Source organism: Aegilops tauschii, chromosome 7 (assembly GCF_002575655.3).
Source record: "Aegilops tauschii subsp. strangulata cultivar AL8/78 chromosome 7, Aet v6.0, whole genome shotgun sequence".
Taxonomy (NCBI): domain Eukaryota; kingdom Viridiplantae; phylum Streptophyta; class Magnoliopsida; order Poales; family Poaceae; genus Aegilops; species Aegilops tauschii.
The window spans coordinates 530,360,630-530,385,018 of record NC_053041.3 but is presented as its reverse complement, the minus strand read 5'-3'; the positions used below and the strand labels follow the sequence as shown (position 1 = coordinate 530,385,018).

The 24,389-nt window shown below is 50.4% G+C and overlaps 3 protein-coding genes and 1 pseudogene across 4 annotated transcripts; 3 read left to right on the top strand and 1 right to left on the bottom strand.

Moving 5' to 3' along the window:
* Window positions 1-955: 955 nt before the first annotated feature.
* Window positions 956-4,847, top strand: LOC109765154 (protein NRT1/ PTR FAMILY 8.3). Its single transcript, XM_020323928.4, has 5 exons — window positions 956-2,543; window positions 2,649-2,748; window positions 2,885-3,102; window positions 3,187-3,725; window positions 3,816-4,847. The coding sequence occupies exons 1-5, from the start codon at window positions 2,490-2,492 to the stop codon at window positions 4,621-4,623; spliced, it is 1,719 nt and encodes a 572-aa protein (XP_020179517.1). The 5' UTR covers window positions 956-2,489; the 3' UTR covers window positions 4,624-4,847.
* A 3,489-nt stretch (window positions 4,848-8,336) lies between these two features.
* LOC109765160 (protein NRT1/ PTR FAMILY 8.3-like) lies at window positions 8,337-11,884 on the top strand. Its single transcript, XM_073505011.1, has 4 exons — window positions 8,337-8,745; window positions 9,395-9,612; window positions 9,927-10,456; window positions 10,945-11,884. Exons 1-4 carry the CDS (start codon window positions 8,466-8,468, stop codon window positions 11,588-11,590), a joined length of 1,674 nt encoding a protein of 557 aa, XP_073361112.1. The 5' UTR covers window positions 8,337-8,465; the 3' UTR covers window positions 11,591-11,884.
* Window positions 11,885-12,363: 479 nt separating this feature from the next.
* On the bottom strand, window positions 12,364-14,554 carry LOC109765161 (F-box/FBD/LRR-repeat protein At1g16930-like; annotated as a pseudogene).
* A 6,798-nt stretch (window positions 14,555-21,352) lies between these two features.
* On the top strand, window positions 21,353-23,400 carry LOC120969036 (serine/threonine-protein phosphatase 7 long form homolog). 2 transcript variants are annotated; one of them, XR_012188458.1, is made up of 4 exons: window positions 21,353-21,648; window positions 21,735-22,030; window positions 22,120-22,914; window positions 22,994-23,400. XR_012188458.1 is itself a non-coding variant. In XM_040396097.3 (4 exons), the coding sequence occupies exons 1-3, from the start codon at window positions 21,367-21,369 to the stop codon at window positions 22,477-22,479; spliced, it is 588 nt and encodes a 195-aa protein (XP_040252031.3). In that variant the 5' UTR covers window positions 21,353-21,366; the 3' UTR covers window positions 22,480-22,914; window positions 22,994-23,400. The 2 variants fall into 2 exon arrangements, 1 of the variants encoding a protein (XP_040252031.3); XM_040396097.3 differs by having other exon boundaries at window positions 22,470-22,914.
* Window positions 23,401-24,389: the final 989 nt, after the last annotated feature.

The window sequence follows — 24,389 nt, the reverse complement described above, 5'->3', positions numbered from 1 at the left end:
ATAACCATAATAGAACATAGATATAAAATAAACAATAATGACATATTGATAATTATTTTATTCCATGCACGGCCGTTTCCTAGGTATGTTTTGCGAGAATTAATTAAAGTCCAAGGGCATTCCTATAAAAAAAACACGCACAGCTCAGAGCACACGTCCAGCGCCTGCAGCCACTGACATGTGGCCCAGCAACACGCTAGCATGCTACGCAGGCACTCGATACGGCGGCATACATTCAAAGGCATCGCATTTGAACGTCCAGACAAGTTATGACACCACTATTATGTATTTTTCAAGTTTAGGCTTGAAACTACCCGTGTCGGACAAGTTAGGGCACCTGTAGTGTATGTAAATTTTTCATAGGAGCTGTTGAAGTTGCTTGTCTAGTGCTAAAAGCTAGTCCGCTTAGATATTTTCTAGTTTTGTGGTATTTAATCTTTCCTCCATAAGAGTCTAGACAAACGCTTCCCATTGTCCCATTGGAGATGCTCTGGGCTGTTTAATTATAGACTGCGGAAATTTTCTATTTGCCAACAACATGGGGCCAGCTTAGAGGACGAGGCTCCACGGGCCAACTGCGGCATCGGACAAGCGAGAGGGGTACGCTCCCAAGCTCCCGCCATGGCCTCCACTGGCGAGCACACCGTGTCTCTGCTTGCGCGCCTTCCCACCCAGGTATCGTCCCCCTAGCCTCTGGCTCCGCTCTTTCGTCGTAATTATTTTCTCTACAATTCAACTTCTTTCTCCCTTTCGCCTGCGTATTATTTCAAGTTTTCAACCCCTGACATGGATGATGTTTCGCTGTTAATATTCAACGTGTATTTGAAAAACGTTCCTTGTGTATTTTTGCTTGTCCGGTTTCATCTTTGGTTTTATTATTCTTCCTTTTTCATTTCATATTTCATTTTGTTCTTACTTATTAATTTTTTGTTTTGTGGATGGGCTCCTAGCCCAGTGGTGGGAGTGCAGTGGTGCTCCCGTCAGCGCGGGTTGAATCGATGGGGCGACTCTGCACGACTCACTCCGCAGCAGCCGCCTGACTCGCCCCGCGGCAGTAGCTGGCACCCGAGCGATGCTTGTTCGCTACTGCAGAAGTCCCGCCACAAACCTATTTTGTATGCTCTTCTCTTTCTCTCTCCATTGTCCAAATGGCGGATATTTGATGAATATGGTCGGACGTCGTGAGTGACAGTGGATATTTAATAATGATGTTTGTTTTGATGAATCATGTTGGTGTTGCTCTAATACTTTTCATTGTTGCCTTCGCGGCTGCAGCGTCCACATTCACACATCATTTTCTTCCCCGCATGAGGCAGCTTGGCTGTTTAATTAGCGTATGTCGTGATCAACCACAATAGATCCCGTATTAAAAAAAACTATCATTTTAGGAAAATTTGGGAGGGGGAAAGCCTCCACCAGTTCCGTAAATCCAGAAAAACATTACGGAATCCTGTATAATAACCTCATCCATAATACTACACTCACGGGCAAATTCAACAGACTTTCACGGGGTGGAGAACATGCGCTAATCTAATTGCCCCCCTTGATTTTAAGTGGTGGGGCCCGTCCTACTTAATTGAATCATAACCATTAATCTCTAATTAGTCCGTAAAGCCCCCGTAAAGTCCCCGTGCGTGTAGCATTACTCATAAGTTTATGGGAAGATAGCCGTTCCCGTATAATTTGGCGGGCAAAAGATCACAAGTTCATGATGAGCGCCGTGCGTCGTCACTCCGGTACACCGCCCGATGTCACCTTGTCATGCCGCCACTTTGCCGCCGCCCCTTCGCTGCCCGCTTTGTCTTGTCGTCCCTCTGTCGTCGCCACCACAGCAAGGCCTGGGGCCACCACCGTGCCTCCCATACTGCGCCACCCAGTGCCGGGCGCCGCGGTAGGACGGTCGCGATATCGCCACTGCCGCCCCTCGCACGGTCACCCCGCGTCGCCATCGTGTCGCCTCCATGCACGGGGCACCGCCTCGACGCGCTCCTGATGCTTCCACGCCCCACCGCACCATGCAGTTCACTCTCTCTCTCTCACACGCGCGCGCGTGCATACACACACATACACACTTGTCAATGACATGCGGGTCCTACGCCATTAGCTAGGTTTATTTAATAAAAGTAGAAATTAAAAAAAAACAGATTTTACGGAAAGAGGTTTGCGTGAACTGAGAAAAGTTTGAATTGTTTGACAACTTCCCACTTTTACGGGAAACATTTTACAGGAGCTGTTAAGTTGTTTGTCTGGTGCTAAAAGCTAGGCCGCTTAGATATTTTCTAGTTTTGTGATTTTTAATCTTTCCTCGATAAGAGTCTAGACAAACGCTTCCCATTGTCCCATTTGGAGATGCTCTTGGCTGTTTAATTATACACTGCGGAAATTTTCTCAATGCCAACAACATGGGGCCAGCTTAGAGGACGAGGCTGCCTGCACGGGCCAATTGCAGCATCTGACAAGCGACAGGCGTACGCTCCCAAGCTCCCGCCATGGCCTCCACCGGCGAGCACACCGTGGCCCTGCTTGCCCGCCTTCCCGCCGAGGTCTCGTCCCCCTAGCCTCTGCCTCTTTCATTTTCTTTCTCCCTTTCGTCTCAGCTGACATGGATGATGTTTCGCTGTTAATTTTGGTGGGGATTGCCGTGGCAGGCGGCGGAGGCGTACACCACCGACGGGTCCCTTGATTTCGACGGGAACCCGGCGCTCAAGAATCGCACAGGTGGATGGCCCGCGTGCCGCTCAATTCTCGGTAATTTATTTCTTCTTCACCTGTTCTTGGCAGTAATAAAACTCTTTGCGTGATGATGATTAGTTCAGTTTTAATCTTGGATCGATGGTGTCTCTGCGTGATGGTTAATTTAGTTTGAACGACGGTGTTCACGCAGGTACCGAGTTCTGCTACTGCCTGGCGTTCCACGGCATCTCCTTCAACCTCGTCACGTACCTCACCGGCGTCCTGGGCCAGAGCAACGTCGCTGCGGCGAGGAACGTGTCCACCTGGCAGGCCACCTGCTTCCTCATGCCTCTCGGCGGCGCCGTCGTCGCAGACTCCTACTGCGGAAGGTACCGCACCATGGTCGTCTCCTGCTTCATCGGCGTCGCAGTAAGTACCCAAGCCAACTAATCACCACTCTGCAGTCTTCAGCTTGCCTGATCCAGACTCGAATTGAATTCTGTTTTTGTGCAGGGCATGCTGATGACAGCTCTCTCAGCGTACCTGCCGCTGCTCGTCAAGAACATCGTGTCGTCCAACATTGTGTCGTCTCAGGAATTCGTCTTGTTTCTCGGCCTCTACATGATCGCCGTTGGGTTGGGCGGCCTCCGGCCGTGCCTCATGTCCTTCGGCGCCGACCAGTTCGACGACGGCGATCCGTCGGAGCGCGCCACCAAGGGCTCCTTCTTCAACTGGGACGTATTCAACATGAACTGCGCGTCGCTCATATCCAGCACGGGCATCGTGTGGGTGCAGGATCACTATGGCTGGGCTCTGGGCCTGACCATCCCAGCGGTCGTCCTGGCCGCCGGACTATCTTGTCTGGTGGCGACGTCGCGGACGTACAGGTTTCAGCGAACTCGCGGCAGCCCGCTCACCAGAGTGTGCCAGGTCGTCGTCGCTGCCGTGAGGAAGTTCAGCGTCGACACGCCGGCCGATAGCTCTCTGCTCTACGACATGCCGGAGGACCACCTCGCCGGAGTTCCGAGGATCGAGCACACCACTGATCTCCGGTCAGTTACTACAATCCTCTGATCGAGTTTACCTCGCGTCGCGTGCTTGGTTACCACTAGACTGATCTGATATGCTGCTTGCTTGATCAGATTCTTCGACAAGGCCGCCATTCTTGTGGCTTCCGACAAGGAGGTGGAGGCGGCAGCCGCGCCAGCGCGGACCAGCCCGTGGAGACTCTGCGTCGTTACGCAGGTCGAGGAGTTCAAGATTCTCGTGCGGATGCTGCCGCTCTGGGCGACCGTCGTCTTCTTCTATGCCGTGTCGGCGCAGGTCACGTCGACGTTCGTCGAGCAAGGCATGGCGATGGACGCCACCGTCGGCTCCGTGCGCGTCCCGCCGGCATCCATGTCCACCTTCGATATACTCACCATCATCCTCCTGGTCCCGCTCTACGACCGGGCTTTCGTTCCGGCTGCCAGGAGGCTCACCGGGAGGGAGAAGGGCATCTCGGAGCTGCAGAGGATCGGCGCCGGACTCGCCATGCCCGTGCTCGCCATGGCCGCCGCGGCGCTTCTAGAGACGGCGCGCCTCCGTGCGGCGCCAAACTCGACGAGCGTGCTGTGGCAGGCGCCGCAGTACACGCTGGTTGGCGTGGGCGAGCTGCTCACTACCATCGGGCAGCTCGACTTCTTCTACGGCCAGGCGCCGCCCGCCATGAAGACCGTGTGCACTGCGCTCGGGCTCCTTGCAATAGCGGCCGGCGGCTACCTGAGCTCGTTCCTACTGACGACCGTGCAGTGGGCCACTACGACCGGCGGCGCGCCGGGGTGGATCCCCGACGACCTGAACGAGGGTCATCTGGATCGCTTCTTCTGGATGATGGCCGGACTTGGTTGCCTCAATCTGATCGCGTTCGGGAGCTGCGCCAGGAGGTACAAATCCAGGAAGGGTTGCTGATTTTTCAGTTGCTTCACCATGCGCACATTTCTTTTTACAGCCTACGGTGTATGATGCACTCAAGACAATGCACACGATTCATCAGCAATAGAGAAATGCCTCAAAAAATATCAGCAATAGTGAACCACTTCAAGAATGTGAACTGGGTTCACTTGTGTTGTGTGGAGGGTCGATGTTCAACCCCGCTAAAAGTCGATAAAATATATGAGCTTTTTGCTCAACACATTTTTTTTTGAAGAAAGGGTGAATTTTATTGATTTAAAATGGAGCATCAAAATGATACAAATACAACGGGCACACACCTAGTCTCTGCATAGCTAAGATGCCCAGCCAACACCAACATGCACAAAAAACACACCGACAAATAGCAAAGTCATAAAAAACCAAAGTTATATGTAGACAAGGACGCCGCAAACTCCCTCCTCCTCTCCCTCCGCCGCCGCCGGAGGACGCCGCCGGGCTAAGCCCGGGGGCCGACGGCGGTGGCGGGGGATCTCCTCTCGCGCGCGTCTCCGGGGTGGGGCGGACCCCAAGGCATGTGGTGGCGCGACCGATCTGGGATCTGCGGCGCGGCAGATGGCTGTAGCAGGCGGCGGGAGGCCGGCCCGTCCTGGCGGCGGGCGGCCCAGTCGCGGGCGGCGGCCAGGGCTGCGGGCGCTGCGGATGGCCCTTCGGGCGGCGGCGGCAGCTGCGGTCGGCGGCGGCCGGCTTGGCTGCGGTGGCGTGCGTGCTGCCTTCAGATCGGCGATGGCGGCGTGGAGGGCCTGGTGGTCTCGTCGGCGGCACCTTCGTTCAGATCTGTTCTGACCGGTGCAGCCGGCGGTGGTGGTCATCTCTTCCGTCAGAGGTGGTCGACCTGAGGCTGGGTGTTCGGATCTTGGGATCCGTCATCTAGCACCAGCTGCGAGTCGGGGAGACGTAGTTTCCGGTGAAAACCGAGCCGACGGCGGGCGATGGCGGCGTTCCATGTCGTTACCTTGATGAAGTCATCGTCATGTGACTACCATCGACCCACTCGTACTGCTTCGGGGGAAACCCTAGGATCTGGTGTTCCAGACCGGATGATGGCGGCACTGCGGTGTCGTTTCTCTCTTGGGAGCATCGTTTGTGGAGCAGTGCTGGAAGTCAGAGGCAGGAGGTGGAGCGGCTTCGTCTTGCACGGAGCTTTGGTGGAGATGTCAAGTCATGCCTGATCGACAGGTGCTACGCTTGGTCATGCCTGGTCGGCAGGTGCTACGCACGACAGATCCTCCAAGGACTTCAAGCTGTGTCGGCTGGTGGTACTTGGCAGCATGGCGCTGAGGTGTATCAGTGGCGACCGCGACGTGTTCAGCTGTTTGCGCGCAGGGAGGAGGTGCCGTTGGGCGCCGTGGTGGCGTCGACGATAGCTGGACCGAGCAAGGTTGATGCATCAGTACAGTTCTGAAGATGGAGCGGTGGCAGTTGGCGGCGGTGGCCTCTGAGAGCACGCCGGACCAGTGTGTGTCCCAGACCCGACAAGTGGCTAGGTTGGGGTCTCGGGTCTTAGATGTTAGGCTTGGCTGCGATGTCTGTTTGGTATTAGGCCCAGGCTATCTGCGCCCCTTCATCAACTGGATAGGTGTAGCGACAGTTTGTTGCTTAGACGGCGGCTTTAGTCTTACTATTGTATGACTTTGTAAGGTCTTGTGAGAATAATTAATAAAGTGGCCGTATGCATCGCCCAGATGCAGAGGCCGGGGGTCATCCTCCTTTTCTAAAAAAAAATATGTAGACAAGGAAAAAACAAAACGATCAGATCCACCATTGGCAAACTATAACTACCACCATATCGCCCCAACCATCTCACGCCATCATACAGACGACGAGGTTCTTAAATAGCAACGCCTTCAAAAAGGGAGTGACACAAGTGCCGCTGTCATTGGATCCAACCACCCAAGATCAGAATCTAGGTTCTCACCCTGAAGAACCAGTCCAAGCATCTCCACGCATATGCTAAATTATCCTGCACTCCTATTTCAAGTTTGAGATGACATGGAGAAAAATATGTGTGTTATCTATTACAGGTAAGATTTTTTTGTTGATTTTCCTCCTGTCCGCGACGACCCCATGAGTGTGCTTCCTCGGCCTTGCTTCAGTAGATAGTAGCATCACGGCGGTGGCCGGCACAACACCGTTGGCATGTAGCGGCTGGGTATCACAACGACATAGTGACATACCGTTACGTGAGATATTTATGCATTCATCGCAACGCATGAGCAATTATCTAGTTTTCTTAAAATGTTTATAACATTCAGAAAATCATCACATTTAAATATATTCAGGCGTTAAAAAAATGTATCATGACATGTTACAAAAATATTTTTACAATAGCACTTATGTTCATATAATATAACAATTTTGTTTTCCTAATTTGGTAAAGATGTTCATCACATTTAAAATATGTTCATACATTACAATAAATGTATATGTGAAAAATATATATATTGTAAATATTTGTTCGCATAATTTTGGAAAGATGTTTCGTACCTTTCATAGAAGTCGTAACACTTAAATGATGTTTCACACATTTACAAAAATGTTCATGTCATTTATGAAAAATATTCAATGTAATTAGAGCCAGGGAATTGGAGTTGAAGGGGTATGATACTTGAAATCTATTGTTTGGTTGGAGGGATTGGGAATTCACAAGGGAAGAGGCATGGGACTTAGACTCCAACTCCCACCGTTTAATTAACAGGGGAGGAGGTGGGAGTTGGAAGGGAATTGTTTAAGTGAGTCAATCTTAACCGTTCATCCTAATTTCCCTTATCTAGTCCCAATTTTCACGAACCAAAAAAGAGAGTACAATTTCTCCTCAAATTCTCACACATAATTCCTATCACGCACCAAACAAAGGATTGGGAATAAAATGACTTATCCCATGTCTAATCTCGACCCAACTCCCTACTCTAAACTCCCATTCCCCTTCTCAAATATTGCCAAACATGTTGTAAAGAGAACAACAAAGCCACGTCTTGTAATTGTAGCACACGCCCCAGCCACCACAGCAGGGCCCGGCCGCCGCCCAAAAGGCCGCCACCGCTCACCTGGGCGAGCCCCGCTGCCTCCCATGGCCGAGCCACACCTATGCACCGCCGCCGCCCATGCTGGTGCCTCCCGGATGACACACCGCGACACCTCCTCCGCGGGAACCCGACCGCACACCACCGCACCGTTGCGCGCCTCGCCCTGCACCGCCGCACCAGAGAGGCCCTCATGTGCCACCCGCGTGACGCCACTCCCCCGCGCGAGGAAGGCCCGTGAGGGCTCGCGGACCATGCCCGCCGCCTTCCTCTGGAGCCGCCCGCGTGAGCGGCCCGGGAGGGAGGGGACTGCCTACTGTGTGTGTGGGTGTGTGTGTGTGGGTGTGGGTGTGTGTGTGGGGTGGGGGGGGGGGGGGGGGGGGCGACGACGTATGGTGGAAAACACAAACATTGAAGGAAGCATCGTGCGGTTTGGAGATTAGATGAGATGGTAATACATGCATCCATCAGCAGACAAGGATGGGCACTAGCTCAGCAGCAACACCACACGACGTGGATGGATGTACCTGGTACTTATAAGGAGACACCTCTGTCTCCGTAGCTTGTGCTTTCACTTCGTCTGTAGCTCGTCCTTTCCCTTTACCCACCAGTGCAGCTACCGGGAGGTAGGAGAGCGAGGCCGTACTACTTAGCTAGGTACTGTTTCTCTCGGTTGCCCTCTCCAGCTTTCAGGTCCTCTGTTTCTCTCGGAAAACGATAGTGCTGGTACTAGGAGCTAGGCAGGCCAGGCAGCAGAGCAGAGCAATCTTCAGCCACCGTACGTACTACGTACCGGCCATGGCCCCCGGCGCCGGCAGCGAGCAGCAGAGCAAACGGTTGCCCTGCTCGACCGCCCTCCCGCCGAGGTCTCGTCCCCCTCTCGCGCTCTGCCTCCATGGCCATGCTTGTCTTCTCTACGATTCAAATTATTTTCTCCCTTTTGGCTTGACCGACGGATGGGGATTTCTGTCGCAGGGAGCGGCGGAAGCGTACGCCGCCGACGGGTCTCTCGACTTCGACGGGAACCCGGCGCTGAAGCGCCGCACGGGTGGATGGCGCGCGTGCCGCACACTTCTCGGTAATCTTTCATGCTTTCTATTGAGATTTTTCTTAAGGAAGCGGAAGGACTCCTACGGCGTATCATTCCTGAGACTTGTCTATCCATGGCTGAAATCTTGTGTATATTTTCCCCTAGCTGCCTTGTGGTTGTGGATCACCTAGGCTCTCCATATTAAACCTGCTTCTGCATCTAAAAAAGGGCTTCGTTGGATATAATATATCCGTTGATGACTGGCCTGGCCTGCTCGATTGAAATAACAAGGCAATCATGGATGGATCGATCATGTCCCTGAACTCTCTTTGGGCAGGCATATGATGCAACAAACCTGCAGTCTTTGAACGGATGATGCATGCTCCACTGTACCATTGCTCTACATTAAGTCTGTTGCGTTTTCCTACACCCATCTCTGCGACAAGTAATTCGGGACGGAGGAAGTACTAGCAGCTAGGAGAAGACCTCATAGCCAACTGACAAGTCGCCGTGCTTACTGTTTATGTAGATATATTTGTTGTATGCGTAGTACGAGCTTGCATGATTAGAAATGAGTATGAGATTAATATTTGTCAATGCAATATTCATGATTTATTTCTAAATTGGATTAATAAAAAAATTGCCTGATTATGATATTTTTCTATTCATTTTCACCTTCTTCGATGGGGATGTGCAGCTATTGAATTCTGCTACAACCTATCGATCAATGGGATCACGTGCAACCTCATCACGTACCTCACCGTCGTCCTGGGCAAGGGCAATGTTGCGTCTGCAAGAAGTGTCTCCACCTGGCAGGCCACCAGCTCCGTGATTCCACTGGTCGGCGCCATCTTGGCCAACTCCTACTGGGGAAGGTACCGCACCATGGTCATCTCCTTCTCCACCTTCGTCGTGGTACGTTAATCCCACCAACAACCATACACTAGAATAAATCACCACTCTGCATCTTGAGACGCCAATTGAGATATTCTGATTACGGGCTACTTTGATTTATATTCTTTTATTAGTATATATTGATTGGAGAATCTATTTCCGTTAGAAAAGATTGGTATTGCGCTTCGTCGATTTTAGGACGGGTAACCACAGGAACGTTTTCTCTGACCCATTTTGCATTAGCATACCAAAGAAGAATGCCAGCGAGTTCAACCTCATGGATTTTTGTTGTTTGAAGTTTGGTCGATATGTTTTTCTTTTCCTTTTGCTTGCAGGGGATGATCCTGACAGCTCTCTCGGCGTACCTGCTGCTGCTCGTCAAGAACGGCATATCGAATGTGGTGGCGGTTCAGGAGTCCATCATGTTTCTCGGCCTTTACATTATCGCGGTCGGAGTACGCGGTCTCCGGCCATGCCTGATGTCCTTTGGTGCCGACCAGTTCGACGACGGCGACCCGTTGGAGCGCAGGGCGAAAGCCGCCTTCTTCAACTGGTACGTGTTCACCATGTACTGCGGGTCGACGATAGCAAGCACCGGCATCGTGTGGGTGCAAGACCACTACGGCTGGGCACTGGGCCCGACGATCCTGGCCGTGGGACTCTCCTGCCTGGTTGCGACATCGCGCAAGTACAGGTTTCAGCCAACCCATGGCAGCCCACTCACCGGAGTGTGCCAGGTCGTCGTCGCCGCTGTCAACAATTTCAACGTCGAGTTGCCGTCCGATAGCTCTCTCCTCTATGAGCTGCCAGATGACAATCCTGTGATGAGGGGATTTGAGAGGATAGAGCACACCACCGATCTTCGGTGAGTTCAATGACTACTCTGAGATTTGCTCGTGTCGAGAGTGTATTTTCTACTCTCGGGTGTACTACACCAAGTTGTTCAAAAACTGAAAAGGCATTATCAAACAATATCCAAACAATCTGAAATTTTGCGACATGGATCTCAATGAAATGTTTGAGGTTGTTGCAAAGTTTCATCAAAAAATAACATCTGAGGAGCTCCTACAAAAAAAAAAAAAAAACAAAATCACTGCTCAAACGGTGCACAAAACTTTGAGCAGCGATTTTTTTTTTCTGTGAGAGCCCTCGGGATGTTACTTTTGGATGAAATTTTACAAGAACCTCAAACATTGATAGAGTTTGCTGTCTCGAAATTTAAGATTTTCTGGATGTAGTTAGATAATGGTTTTTTAAATTTTGGACAAACTCGGGTGTAGTACACCCGAGAGCAGCCACTACTTTCAGTTATCAGATTCTTGACATGAGAGTATCTGCTGCTTACTTGGTCAGATTCTTTGACAAGGCAGCCATTGTCGGGCCGTCGAACAAGGAGATGGAGGAGACAGACGCGCCGGCGTTGCGCAGTCCGTGGAGACTCTGCGCCGTGACGCAGGTGGAGGAGCTCAAAATCCTCGTGAGGATGCTGCCGCTCTTGGTCACCATCGTGTTCTTCTACGCCGTGGCGGCACAGGTCCCGTCAACTTTCGTGGAGCAGGGCATGGCGATGGACACCGCCGTCGGCTCGGTGCGCATCCCGCCCGCGTCCATGTCCACCTTCAACGTGCTCACCATCGTCGTCCTGATCCCGCTCTATGACCGGGTGTTCGTGCCGGCGGCCAGGCGGCTCACCGGGAGGGAGAACGGCATCTCGGGGCTGCAGAGGATCGGCGCCGGCCTCGCCATGCCCGTGCTCAGCATGGCCGCCGCGGCGTTTCTCGAGACGGCACGCCTCCGCGCGGCAAAGGCATCGCCGCTGGCGCCAAAGGCGACGAGCGTGCTGTGGCAGGCACCGCAGTACGCGCTGGAGGGCGTGGGCCAGGTGCTCACAACCGTCGGGCAGTTCAGCTTCTTCTACGGCCAGGCGCCGCCCGCGATGAAGACAGTATGCACGGCGCTCGGGCTCCTCTCGATAGCAGCCGGGGAGTACCTGAGCTAGTTCCTGCTGACGGCCGTGCAGTGGGCGACGGCGACCGGCGGCTCGCCGGGGTGGATCCCCGACGACCTGAACGAGGGGCACTTGGATCGCTTCTTCTGGATGATGGCCGGACTGGGCTGCCTCAATCTGATGGCTTTTGTGAGCTGCGCCGTGGGGTACAAATCAAGGAAGGCTTGATGCCGACGATGTGGCAGCAATTTCGTCGATAATCGTTAGCCATGTTCACCAATATGAAGACAACTTGATGTATACAACGATTCGCATTCGTAAACAAGAGGGAAATTGGATCATCAATTTGATGTGGCAGCAATTTTGGCTAGGGTTTCCGCCGCTCGAAATTGGATAGCACTACTTTTTGGAACGAGTAATTACTTACAGATTTACTACATTCAAGAAACTCGTATAGCTACAAGAGGAAACTGTGAAAACATAGCCAATGGTATTCGAACGATCATCTACACGGAGAGGCTCGTACTAGCGGTCATGATGATGCATGAACGAAGCTGAGTAAGCACCACGAGTAAGCATTGCATTGTACAGGGCCTAACCTAACCAGTAGACAACAAGATTCGATCCGCCGTGCATGGATTAGTTAAGTTCTATCAAACCATCCCCACTACTTAAGCCAAAGAGATTAGTTTCAACCAGGCTCATGCATGGGAACGTCAGGGCTTTTCACCATGCCCCATTTCATCGAAGCCAAACAACATCCAGTTTTACAATCTACGTAGTTTTATCAGGCAAGCATCACTACCAAGATAAGCCCAGCAGAAGCTAAAGCAGCATTCATCTACTTAAACAAAACACATGCTGACATGCATAGGAGTTATAGTCCATAAACAGTAGCGCCACTGACCTCAACACTTCAAGCTAATCATGCTAGAACCAAGAACACCGCCCGGTCTTCATAAACACAAACCAAAGCGATCGCTTGTAGGATGTTGCAAAAGCACACTGACCACTCCTAGGAACATTAAGCTTGGATGATGAAACATGTTGCTGCTCTTAACTTCACCAGCAAAAAAGGGTCACGAGAAAAATCTGCTCCGGTTTTGAAGCACCATGGCCTGCCTCCTTCAGGATCTGAACTCCCATACGCCATGAATCCGCAGACTTTAGTACTGCCCCATGTCAGATTAGTCAGATTCCCCGCTATGGAGCGCCCTTTCGCCCTTGAAATTGAAGATAAATCAGGATTGGGGAAGATGAACACCGCATGCCTCAGCACCCTTGCGTTCTGCAGGAAGTACTTGAGAAAAGCCATCTCGCCTTCCTCCCCTCTCAATTCACGGATAGTCATAATCTCGACGCGCAACATAATGCTCACGATTGGGCCAACCTCATCCCAGAACTTATTAAGTTCGAGCTTGCCAGTGGGTTCATCACATCTTTCACACTGCAAATTGGTTAAGTCAGTGAACAGTTCAACTACTGATGGATTATGCATTGCAGCAGCAACACTAAAAAGATGATGGATAATAACTGAAAAAATAGTAGCGCTGCTAATAGCATTGGTATAGCGTTCTAAGCAATGTCTCGCTAAATAAATCAATGCATGATGTCTCGTTCTAGCACGCTAATAGCAAGTGATAGCGCGATATAGCATGTTAATAGCGTATTTTAAGGACGGCGCTGTTTTGCAATGGCACTATTTTCTTTTATTGTGTATACTGCTAGCAGCCTATAGTAAGTGCTGATGAAGATGAGTACCCTGATATGCAGACACGACACATTAGGAAAGCACTTCAGGAAAGTGGCCACCATCTTGGCTTCATCATGGACTCCTAAACGCACATTCAGGCTCAGCGTAGTCACGCTTGTGAACATAGTGCTTGCGCTTGGCTTCATCCCAGGCTGGAATGGAATGCGCCCAATTATTCAACAAAGAAAGATCAGACATTGAATTGAACATCTTTGCCAATTGAACAAATGGAAAGGTTAGGTAGGTGATCTACCATGATGATGGTGCCGCCGGCCTCAAGGGCGCACTTTCCTGGCTCCAGGTACCCGAACGATTTCAGGTTGGGGGCATTGCCAATGTTGATCCCGGTGCGCAAGCCACTGGCAGGGTTTAGAGATCGCCGAACCTTGTACAGGATGCCGCTTGAGGTGCGGGGTGTCCACCATGACGACGCTCTCCATCACGGAAACGCAGATCTGCACGCACCGGAGGCTCTGGCTGACGAGGCGGAGGCTCTGTCCCTTCATGCTCCCTTGAATGTTGAGGGTCTCCAGAACGGGGCTCCTCGCGACGACGGCTTCGACGTTCCCGTCCTCCATGACGACGCTGAAGATGCCGAGCTCCCGGAGGTTGGGGGAGGAGGCGTCGCCGAGGCAGGCCGCATCAGGGAACTTCCAGACGCCGACGTAGAGGCGGGTGAGGGTGGCGATGCGGAAGAGCGTGCCGGGGAGATTCACCTCGCGCGGGCAGGGGCGGTTGACGAGGACGAGCTCCTGGACGCCCTTGGCGGCCATGAGACGGAGCCAGCGCTTGAGCTTGGCGTGGCACGCGTCCATGGGGGTGCAGAGGAGGTGGACGCAGCGGAAGGGCCCGGGGTGAGCGGCGAGGGCGCGCGACACAGTGGCGGAGACGGCCGGCGCGTCGGCGCGGGTCGGGGACCAGTGGTCCAGGAGGTGGGTATCGACGAGGACCAGCGGCGCGGAGAGCCAGACCCGGCGCCAGCGCGTGGCGAGCACGGCGGTGCACGCGGCTTCCTTGAAGGGGAGGCGGGAGACGATGTCGTGGAGGAGCGCGTCGGAGAGGCCACTGATGCGGTCGACGCCGTGGTAGGGGGCGGTACGGCGGGCGGCGAGGCGGGCGGTGTGGGAGACTGGCGGCTCGGGGAGGCAGGTGTAGATGTACGGCAGGAGCTGCTCCGCGTCCATGGCCGGCGGCGGCGGGAGGAGAGCAGAGCACGAGAAGGAGGAGCCCGGCTAGGGTTTCGGGCGGAGAGGCGAGCGACGAGTGAGGAGCGAGGTGTCTGTGACTGAGTGGCGGCGATGGTGAGAAGAGGAGATGTAGGGTTTGGTCGGTGGTGTTGTCTGCTTCGGGCGGGCCAAATGTTGGCAACCGGGTGCTCTTGGGCCCATCAATTTGTACTAGTATTTAATTTGCTTTATTTATTTCGAGGTCCACTCTTTAATTCACTTGATGAAAGAGTAAAATAAGGTGTCGTAAAGGCTATCCCTTAGTAGTTTTGGTGATTGATGACAATGTTTTTGCGGATTAATCGTGTGCATTGAGCATTTCAGATATATCATGTCTAGGCACAAGACGATTTAGTACCCCTCGAAGACTATTGAAGACGGCGTTTCTCTATGTTTCTTTTCGGTGGATTTGAGTTGTAGGAAAGCCGTACTATTAAGAGGGATCCGTGTTGGGAAGGTTTGGGTGCAATCAACACGTACACGGCTGTTCCTTTTTGCACCACCTTTCCTTTGGCTCTTTGGAGCATCCTCCGTCTCTCCGTGTCTCTGCAAAATGAAGGACTCCTAGTGTTGCTGAACTAGGGCATGCGGTAGTACTGCTCTTCGGAGCGGTAGTACCGCAGACCCTTGCGGTAGTACGGGCCTCAGGCGCGGTAGTTCCGCAGGTGCTCACGGTAGTACCGCTCCTTGGGAACGGTAGTACCGTGGCCTCAGGCCAGGCGCAGCTGCTCGAGCGGTAGTAGGGGCGGATGTAATTTTTTACATCCACGCCCTAGGCGGTAGTACCGCTCAATGAGCGCGGTAGTACCTTGGGCTCTGGCCAGGCACAACAGCATGAGCGGAAGTAGGGGCGGATGTAATTTTTTACATCCGTGCCCTACGCGGTAGTACCGCTCCAGGCTTGTGGTAGTACCATGTCGAATTTTTGCATAGATCAAAACTCAGCGGAAGTAGTCACAGATGTATTTTTATATGTTCGTGCCTTCCCAGCCTAGACGATTCCTACCTTGCGGTTGTACCGCAAGGGGGCGCGGTAGTACCGCTCCCTGCCATAGCGCATCAGGACTGGTTTTAGCCCCTGCCGTGCGAGCGGTATTACCGCGTGCCAGTGCGGTAGTACCGCTTATATGGTGCGGTAGTACCGCGTGTCGCAGGCTGAGTTGGTGGATAACGGTTGGATTTGTTCTTTCACTTTTATAAAAGGGGAGTCTTCGTTTCGCTAATTTTTTTTAAATAATACAATTTTTTTTAAATTACAGAAATAATACGCAGAAAAAAGAATTTACAAGAATAATACACCGTCGGCCCACTGCAGGCCGACTGAGCCCAGTCGGCCCACAGCAGGCCGATCGGCTATCAGGAGGCCGACTGCAGGCCGGGCAGCCACGCGGCGGCCTGTGGTTGGTCGTGCCACGTCGCGAGGGGGAGGCAGCGGCCTGTCGGCACCACGCCCCTGTCGGCCTGCCGCCCGCCGATCGGCCACCTGGTGGCCGACAGGGTGCGGCCGACCTGACGCGCGCTGGCCAGCCCGCCCTTATCCTCTCCTTCTCTCTTTCCTGCATTATTTCTTCTCCCCTGCCCGCCCATATCCTCTCCTTCCTCCATTATTCTTCTCCCGTGGCTCATTCTGCTGTGTTCTTCCTCCTCCTCTCTCTACAGAAAAATGGCACACATTTGTACACCTAAATGAGCTACATTTTCGCGATTTTGGCACCGTGAATGGGTTCAACTCATTTAGGGCAGCCAAAAGAGGTGTCGATCTACTGACGGGTAGCTCGTGGTGGTCGTGGTGAGCATTTTGGTGGAGGTGGTGGTGGTGAAGTTGGGGCAGTGTTCGTCGTTGGGGCAGTTGGGGTGGTGAGGTGGTGGTGGTGGTGGAGGTGGTGGAGGTGGTGGAAGTGGTGGTGGTGGAGGTCGTTCGTCGTTCGTCGTTCGACGTTCGTCGTTCGTCGTTCGTCGTTCTTCGTTCGTGGTTCTTCGTTCTTCGTTCTTCGTTCGCACGCACGCTTCAAGGGTATATTTCAGCCCTCATTTTATTTTTCGTAGGTGCTCCGGGAGTATACGTAAATATTGTTATTTGCCGCGGTAGTATACGTAAATATTTGTGTGCGATTATTGTTTTTTGGCCCGGTAGTATACGGAAATATTGTTATTTGCCCCGGTAGTATACGTAAATATTATTCGTTCGCACGCACGCTTCGTTCGATGTGAAAATAAATTTGTGTGCGATTATTGTTATTTGCCCCGGTAGTATACGTAAATATTTGTAGTTGCTACGGCAAATATTCGTAATATCGTTGTAGGTGTGTGAATTGTATTAGTTGTTAGTGGGATAATAAGTTGTTGCTTAATACTTGACACGTACACAGGTGCGGGATAAGAAATTGGAAACATGAATAAAAAGTTGGAAAGAAGAGACAAGTTTTTTTTTGAAGAGTTGGGGTCGGCATGTGCATAGCATGTCAGTTTGATGAAAATTTAATAAGCAAGCAAAAAATAGGAAAAGTAGAACTACATGTTAAAAAACGTTTCAGTCCGTACCCGATGCGAATATGAAGCGGATTACCCGCTAACCTTTATTATGCGTATTTTTTAAAGTTTAACCCATAACAAGCAATGCCACACTGTTTTTTTTAAACGGCCAGGCTGTAGTTTAACAAAAAAACTTCTTTGCAAGGAAGAATTTTACATGATCGTAGAAATAAGACGCATGCCTTTTTCTAAATTATTTTAACATAGATTAAAATAAAAAATACATCAACATGGCCATATAATTCAAATAAACTGAATTATCACATTTGTCGGTTATATTATTATTATTATTTGAGGCCTATTTATTATTAGTAAACATGGGCCTATTTATTATATTATTTACTATGGTCCTGGTAATATATATATATAGACATGTCTAATACTTGTATTTCTATGTTGAAAAAAATAGGTGAGTCGAGATGTCCGATGTAGTGAAGTTGAGATTTTACTATGGTCCTGGTACTGTCCAAACAAATGAGTTGGGAGCAGATCTGAGTGAATTTACTCACATAGAGGTTGCAATCAGCGCACCACAAACATGGTCTGTTAGTCAGTTGAAAGAATGGATTGCGGCAAGTTTAGGTCTTGATACTGAAACACACACCGTCGGTGTTCATGCATTGTGGACACGGTCAAGTTCAAAAATTTACTTTTATTTGAGGCCAATAGAGGGAGACTCCGATTGGGTGCGGTGGTTACAAGGTTGTGAACGAAGGGGATGCAATCCTGTTGCTTTAGTGCTTCCCGTCGTGAAGGAGGTCACTGCACATGAAGGGGAGGGTGGCTACGAAGGACAGAGCAGTCATGTAGAAGGAGGAAATGCTTATGGTTACGACCAAGGACAGAGCAGTCAGGTAGAAGGAGGAAATGCTTATGGTTATGAACCAGGGCAGAGTAGTCAGGTAGAAGGAGGAAATGCCGATGGTGATTACAATGGCGAGGTGGACGCTGACGAGGTAGATGGGCACATGCAGAACCAGATGGAAGAAGAAGACACCGATGTTGAAAGGGGTCATGCCGATGATTCTGAGAGTCAGATGAAGAAGAAAATGCAGAGGAGGTCCCGAATCCTGCATGGTGGAATCATGACTTATCATCTGCAATGACCGTGAATGATGGACATGATTCAGCCTGGCAATATCACCAGAACAATATTGCGACGGGTGCTATGTATCCGAACAAGCAAGCCCTGAAGGATGCAATAATTAATTGGGCAATGTCCACGCAAAGGGTTTTCAAAGCTGAGGTGTCCAGTCAGAAATTCCTCACAATGGTATGCAAGAATGCAGATTGTCCCGCAAGGGTGCACGACTTTCTCCCTAAGTATGGCACAAGTTGGGTGATAAGTGACTTAGTTAATCACACTTGTCTTATTCCCTGCATCCCTCAAGATCATGCCAACCTTTCATCCACGCTTATTGCTCGACTGTTTTACGATGAGATAGTGCAAGGCAAAGCTATGGAAGTGAAGGCAGTGCAGACAAAAGTGTTCGTCAGGTTGAAGTACAGAATTTCTTATGGCAAGGCTTGGAGGGCTAAGCATGCAGCGCTTGAGAGGAGATTTGGTTCTTATTTTGATGCATATGACTCTGTTGTCCACCTCCTCCACACCCTGCAGCAGCGGAATCCAGGCACCTATATCGATATCCAAGACATGTTCATGCCAGAGTTCCCAACTGTGAGGGTTTTGCATCGTCTCTTCTTCTCTTTCGGTGTATGCATCGAAGCTTTCAGGCATTGCCGACCGGTGATATGTGTTGATGGTACTTTTCTCATAGGCAAGTACAAGGGTTAGATACTGACAGCCATAGGTCAAGACGACCAAAATCAAGTCGTCCCACTGGCATTTGCTTTTGTGGAGAGTGAGAACATTGAAAGTTGGACATGGTTCTTCAGGCAGTTGAAAATATCAGTTGTCAAGGAGAAGCCGAATGTGTGCATCCTTCATGACAGGCATGCAGGTATACTCAGTGCGATAAGGACACTGACAAACCCAGGCCCTGAGGAACAAGTTCCATGGCAGGACTTGCAGAGCCGTTGGTGCATGCGCCATCTCGGGGCTAATTTCTTCTCGCAGTTTAGAAATAAGAACCTGATGAATCTGTTCAAAAAACTCTGCAAGCAGAACCAGTTATGGAAGTACAATTTGATACGCGACAGACTTAATGTGTGCACGCAGAGACACGTGAGGGACAGGAAAGCTGCAAGAGATGCAGCGGTGAGGGCACATGTTGAAGCAGTAGCTGCACAGTTGGCAACAGGAACAGCGGCCGTGGAGGAGGAGGCTGTTGGGCTATGTGACCTGCCAGGCTTTGACCCACCTGGTACTAGGAGAAGGCTCGGGAGGTCGATTAAAACCTTCGAGCAGTGGATAGAGCATGAGCCTCTGGAGAGGTGGTCTTTGCTACATGACACACATGGAGCAAGGTACGGTTTCATGACAACGAACCTCGCGGAAACATACAACTTTGTCCTCAGAGGAAACCGGGCATTGCCACTTACAGCCATCGTTGAGGGTATTTTCTATGGCACCGTCAAGTATTTCAGAGACAGACGTCAAATAGCAGAGCAGCATATCTTGAACAACCCAAATACACGGTACTGTGAAAGAGTCACGAAGTACATGGACAACAAGATGCAAAAAGCTACGTCACACACTGTAGTCGCCATCGGTAATCAAGAAAGAAGGTTTGAGGTTCGCTTAGCCAACAACAAATTCGGATGTGCAAATGAGTTGAGGACGCATGAGGTGAAAATTGGCAATGAAGCCTGGCCAACGTGTGAGTGCACATGCAATAAACCGAAATTGCTTCACCTACCTTGCTCACATGTACTTGCTGCTTGCGGGCAGCTTGGAATGGACGCAATATCGTTTGTGTCTCCATATTTTCTGAAAGAGGCTGTCCTCAATACCTGGACAGGTGAGCTGATGGGTTTTCGATCAATGGGTAATTTCAACAGCGTCAACCCCGCCGATAGGCGTTACATTCCAAACCCAGAGCATATGCGTACAAGTAGAGGCAGACGGCAGTGTCAGCGCATCCGAAATGATATGGATGAATCTGAAGCAGGAGGTCCGACTAGGCAATGCATTCTATGCAATGAATTTGGCCATAGGGACACTAATTGTCCCACTTTCGTCACTGGGCGTGGACGAGGCAACCGGGGAAGAAGAGGAGGTAGAGGTAGTAGAGGAGTAAGGGCGAGAGGAAGAAGCTAAGCTAGCACTAGTTTGTTCTGAATTTATATTAAGTGTGCTGTGGCACTATGTTCTGAAATTTGTATTAAGTGTGGCACTATGTTCTGAATTTTTATTAAGTGTGACACTATGTTCTGAATTTTTATTAAGTGTGGCACTATGTTCTGAATTTTTATTAAGTGTGGCACTTTGTTCTGAATTTTTATTAAGTGTGACACTATGTTCTGAATTTTTATTAAGTGTGGCACTATGTTCTGAATTTTTATTAAGTGTGGCACTATGTTATGAATTTTTATTAAGTGTGGCACTTTGTTCTGAATTTTGTAAGTGCAGGAATGTCGGGATTGTGGTTGCTGAATGGGGACATTGATAAGGGTCATCGTGGTGCGATATGGTATGAGCGCAGAGCCTCTCGTCACTCGCACTCCTAAGGAAAACTGGAAGATACACTCAGGATGGCTTCAGCGGTACGTGCTTTACTAATTTGCACACTGACATGCATATTAATGGTTGAAATGGGAGACAGTAACTGAAAAGTTCTCTGATGAAGGTTGAAATGGGCCGGCCTTTTACCTTTCGCGCGTCTGGTTGAGTCTATCCCGGGTGAGAAACGCGTCGCCATCGATGGGTCTTTGCTGAGCTGCTTAGTGGACCGTTGGAGGCCAGAGACCCACACGTTTCACTTCAGATGGGGAGAGATGGCTCCTACTCTGGAGGATGTGTCACTTTTGCTCGGACTACCGTTGGCAGGTCATGCCGTAGGACCGTTGGACGCACCGGCTGGTTGGGAGCGAGCTCTTACAGAACGTTTTCACGGTGTTTTTCCGGATGCTCCCGATCCGGTATGGGAGCATCACGGACCTAAGTATGAGTGGTTGCTAAATTTCCAGGTAATTTCCCCTACCTATTCTCTTCAAGTTATCGCGCATAAAGTTTTACAGAAAATAATTGCGGCTTACTAAAACTTTCTCTTCGCTTAATGCAGATCCAGAACTTCCGGGCGCCGTTGACTGCGGAACAGATCACTCGGAGCCTCGAGGCCTACTTACTATGGCTTTTCGGCAAGGTGATGTTCACGGAGAACCATGTCACCAATATTAGCGCCCTCTACATCCCTATGGCACTCGAGATAGCGAGCGCTCAGACGGCGGATCAGATCAGACAGAGGAGTTGGGGTTCGGCGGTGTTAGCGGCTACATACCGAGGTATGTGCAACGGTTGCCAGCTTACATCGAGAAAGCCAGCCCTTCTTGGATGCCCTCTATTCCTACAGCTGTGGTCGTGGGAGAGGTTCTCTATAGGGCGACCAGATGTACGTGTTCATGAGCCTATAGACGCCATGTTTGATGTTGACGGCATCGACATGCCTACTTTCGGTCTGTGTTGGACTCGTCGCAAGGTATGCACCGTGTTGTAGTTTAATGCAACTTTTTCTGCACAAGAGATCGATCGATGCTAGCAGCTACTAACTTTTATTCTCTGCAGAGACGCTTTGCTAGTGATCAGACCAGGAAGGCGTACACAGCATTGAACGAGCAGTTCGATGCGTACACCGGGGTCATCTGGCAGCCCTACACGGAAGCAGCCATACAAGCGAGATACCCTGCTGGTATGTCTGTGCTATGCACAAGGGACCGAGATTACTGGATGACAAAATCGAAGATCATCTTCGATGTCTTCATCGAGGAGATGGCACAACAGAGGGTTATGAGGCAATTTGGTCTTCTGCAGTTGGAGCTACCTCCCCCTATAGAGAACCCGGTGCCAGCACACATCCACAGGTATTAACCAGTTTTTCAATGTTGCATTTTCTTTCATAGTACTCCATTCGAAGCTTTAGGTAATTGTTGAACACACACCACAATTTTAGGACGACAAGGAAGGGCATGAACAGGACAACTGCTGACTGGCTAGTTAGACTAGAGCCGTATGTTATAGAATGGGAGACAGCAAACACAAATCTATGGCACAAGAATCACAATTTCGATCTCGATGAATTCAATCTCTATTTGCGGCGCTACATGACCGGAACACGGTTACGCATTGTTGAGTACTCCCACCCAGAGGAGTTACCGGATCCTACTCCGTCAGATATGTGCCCGAGCTATGATACTTCGGGCTCTAGGCAGTACGCGGTAAGATATTTTTTCTTTACGTAATGTTGTCACATACTTTGACGTGCAAGAGACAGACATTATTAATCGTCATGGAAATTTGCAGGCTACCTTGACACGCGAACTGTACGACGACGTGACCACCTTTGGACGATCACTATCGTCTGGACCTCTTCTTCAACATCGTCCAGTGGTACAGCCCTTCTTGGAAAGAATTCAGAATAAGATACGGACTGTGTACGAGGCTATCACGTGCACCCGGAGAACCGATGTTGTTCAGCACGAGCAGGAGCAGCCGCGTCACTCCATGCAACGACATCAACCACGTCCACGCCTAGCACAGCAGCCGACAACCAGGCCACCTCGTCCTGACCAACCTGGCAGTTCTACGTGGCACCCGCAGCACTATGGTCCCACGTCGAGCTTCGTGTTTTCTCCACAGCCACAGCAACACGGTCCCTCGTCGAGCTTCGTGTTTTCTCCACAGCCACAGCAGCACGGTCCCTCGTCCAGTTTCGTGTTTCAGCCAGAGCAGACGTCACACCCAGCAGGTATGTGTCTTCATATTTATTGTTTTCAATATTAATTGACGCGACCTCATTCTTCATGATGAACCGTTCCATCGCGTAGGGGCCTATGGATATCAGGCGTCTATGTCGGCATCACATGATACGTGGGGGAGTGATCAACATCCCGAGGACAACATACAGGCTCAGATGTCGCAGCACACCCAGTGGATGAACATGTTTTCGACTCCTCCACCAGGCCCCACACAGGATACACAGCATGACCAGGGAGAGTCTGAGATTCCTCCTCGTCACGTTAGGGCACCCAACAGGTTGGGATGGTCCCCGATTCCAGATCTGCCTCCCCGCCAGGCCAGACGTCGTCACTGACGCTTCTATGTATCTGTATCAGTAGAGACATTACCATCTATTTCTGTGTAAGACTTATGTCTATTCTATGTATGAGACAAATGACTATGTACTTATGTACGAGACATATGCCTACTCTATTTTAGTACTCTGTTATCGGAACTACAAGATCATATGTAGATAGAACATAATATTCATACAACGAGACATTGCAAGCAAATAGATAGAACTACATCTAAATTGAATGGTACGTAACTGAACTCACAACATACAGCATAAAAACTACATGAAGTCATCATCGTCATATGTTCGCGCCAACTTTTTCCCGCCATATGTTCGCGCCACCCGTTTCCCGCCACCCGTTTCCCGCCACCCGTTTCCCTCCTCCCATTTCCCGCCAACCCTTTCCCGCCATATCGCAGTCGTTCTTTCCCGCCATTTTCTCCTCTCTACCTATAAAACCCCCTTCAGACGGAGCTGCATAAGCATTGCAGTGTGCTGGTGGTGAAATTGGAGCACTGTGGTGGAGGTGAAGCTGTTGTTCGTCGTTCTTCGTTGGAGCCGGAGCACCGGCAGTTTGGTGGCCGCCGTTCGTCCTTCATCCTTCGCACGCACGCTTCAAGGGTATATTTAAGCCCACATTTTATTTTTCGTAGGTGCTCCGGTAGTTTTTGTTAATATATTTAGATGTCAACTAATTAATCTGTCAATATTTGTAGTTGCTATGGCAAATATTCGTAATATAATTGTAGGAGGGTGAATTGTATTAGTTGCTCCGTTAATATTCTGTAATATATAGCTTCGTAATATATAGACATGTCTAATATTTGTTAGTGGGGATATTAAGGGGTAGGGTAGGTACTCAATGCGATTTGTGTGTTGCAGATGGCTGAGAGTACTCAGTGGGTGCTTAGCCCTATTGTTCATGTCCAAGGCTTGTCTCCAAGTGTTGTGCAAGTTAGTGAAGTGGACCTCACTTTTGATTGGTTGAAGACTAAATTCATGTTGAAGCAAGGGTTGAAGGAAGACGATTTTGTGTACTACGTCAGCAGGAAGCATTCAGATGGCCCTGGGGAAAGAAAATTGATTGACATAACTGATGATGGCAAGATTCAAGAAATGCTGAGCGAATGGGAATGGAAAAGGGTTGT